Here is a 1,803-nt window from a genome sequence, read left to right on the forward strand (position 1 = left end):
AAAATATCAATATGCCACATTTTAACTATTCTAAAATATCAATATGCCACATTTTAACTATTCTAAAATATCAATATGCCACATTTTAACTACCCTAAAATATCAATATGCCACATTCTAACAAAGCCTTAAGTTTCACTGTCTGGTTTAATGCTATCTTCAGTCTAACTTGATACTATTTTACATCTCATATTTTGGAACTGACTGACAATCAACACATTCACAAACAGTTATACATACAGTGGTATAACCACACAATATCCAGAAATCCATGGATTTAAGCTACACATGAATCTTCCCGTCCAGAGCAATTAGAAAACTATATCAATCATGCAACTACTATTTATTAAATGTTTTTAAAGAACTCACGTGAGTGTTAAGACGGTATGACATTAGTTCAAATTCACCATCTGGTGGTATGAAAGAGATAGTACGGTCATTTTCGAATCTGGAGAGACGCACACACTGGTGGAATTTCACATCTTCTAATTCTACTGATTTACTTTTTCCTCCTGAAAAGCAGAACAAACAAAATGCCATCTTCCATTCCAGATAGCCATTGAGGTGCTTCAAGATTGAACCTTTCAACACCTTTTTTTTTAGTTACAAAATTATTTTTACAATTTACAGAAAGTGTAAAAAAACTTAGAAAACAAATCGCACGTTCAAATTAGATGTTAAACTCTTCTGCAATGAAAGTGGAATCAGAAATCAACCAATAACAACTAACATTCTATTCAAAGTATAATCAGCTGGTAACAAAGTCAGAAGGTCAACATTTACACCCAATGAAATGTGTCCTCTTTAGGCTCTCTACCAAAGACCTTGATCAACGGCTGACTTTCAAAGAACCTTAACAACCATTGGTAAAACACAATACTACACATGTTCTGATGGCAAATAGTGACCATTTTCATCTTTAGGCTCTCTACCAAAGACCTTGATCAACGGCTGACTTTCAAAGAACCTTAACAACCATTGGTAAAACACAATACTACACATGTTCTGATGGCAAATAGTGACCATTTTCATCTTTAGGCTCTCTACCAAAGACCTTGATCAACGGCTGACTTTCAAAGAACCTTAACAACCATTGGTAAAACACAATACTACACATGTTCTGATGGCAAATAGTGACCATTTTCATCTTTAGGCTCTCTACCAAAGACCTTGATCAACGGCTGACTTTCAAAGAACCTTAACAACCATTGGTAAAACACAATACTACACATGTTCTGATGGCAAATAGTGACCATTTTCTTCGTGTTAAACGTGAGTTCAGTTGAACTCCAAACAGCTGAAGAAAAGTTTGTCAAACACATTTTGGAATTTTGGAATCAGTATCACTGCACCAAATTACTTGCCTTTAATAACAGAGACAAAAATAAGGTCAGTTAATCTTGCTATTTAATGCAAAAATCCACTATGTATTTTACAGTGTAAAGTGATTGTAAGGGTTACTTTATACACAGTTTACAGTGTAAAGTGGTTGTATGGGTTATTTATACACACAGTTTATAGTGTAAAGTGATTGTATGGGTTATTTATACACACAGTTTACAGTGTAAAGTGGTTGTATGGGTTATTTATACACACAGTTTACAGTGTAAAGTGATTGTATGGGTTACTTTATACACACAGTTTACAGTATAAAGTGATTGTATGGGTTACTTTATACACACAGTTTACAGTGTAAAGTGGTTGTATGGTTTACTTTATACACACAGTTTACAGTATAAAGTGATTGTATGGGTTACTTTATACACAGTTTACAGTGTAAAGTGATTGTATGGTTTACTTTAT

General features: G+C 33.6%; 1 protein-coding gene across 1 annotated transcript in view; it reads right to left on the reverse strand.

The window, feature by feature from the left end:
- Positions 1-324: 324 nt before the first annotated feature.
- Positions 325-1,803, reverse strand: part of LOC106476961 (AP-1 complex subunit mu-1-like) — a 12,564-nt gene continuing 11,085 nt past the window's right edge. The window contains exon 5 of the mRNA XM_013937573.2: positions 325-512. Within this exon, the coding sequence (XP_013793027.2) occupies positions 340-512 (173 nt within the window). The 3' untranslated portion in view covers positions 325-339. The remainder of the gene's footprint in view (positions 513-1,803) is intronic.

This window comes from Limulus polyphemus, unplaced genomic scaffold (assembly GCF_000517525.1).
Source record: "Limulus polyphemus unplaced genomic scaffold, Limulus_polyphemus-2.1.2 Scaffold12288, whole genome shotgun sequence".
In the NCBI taxonomy this organism is placed as follows: Eukaryota; Metazoa; Arthropoda; class Merostomata; order Xiphosura; family Limulidae; genus Limulus; species Limulus polyphemus.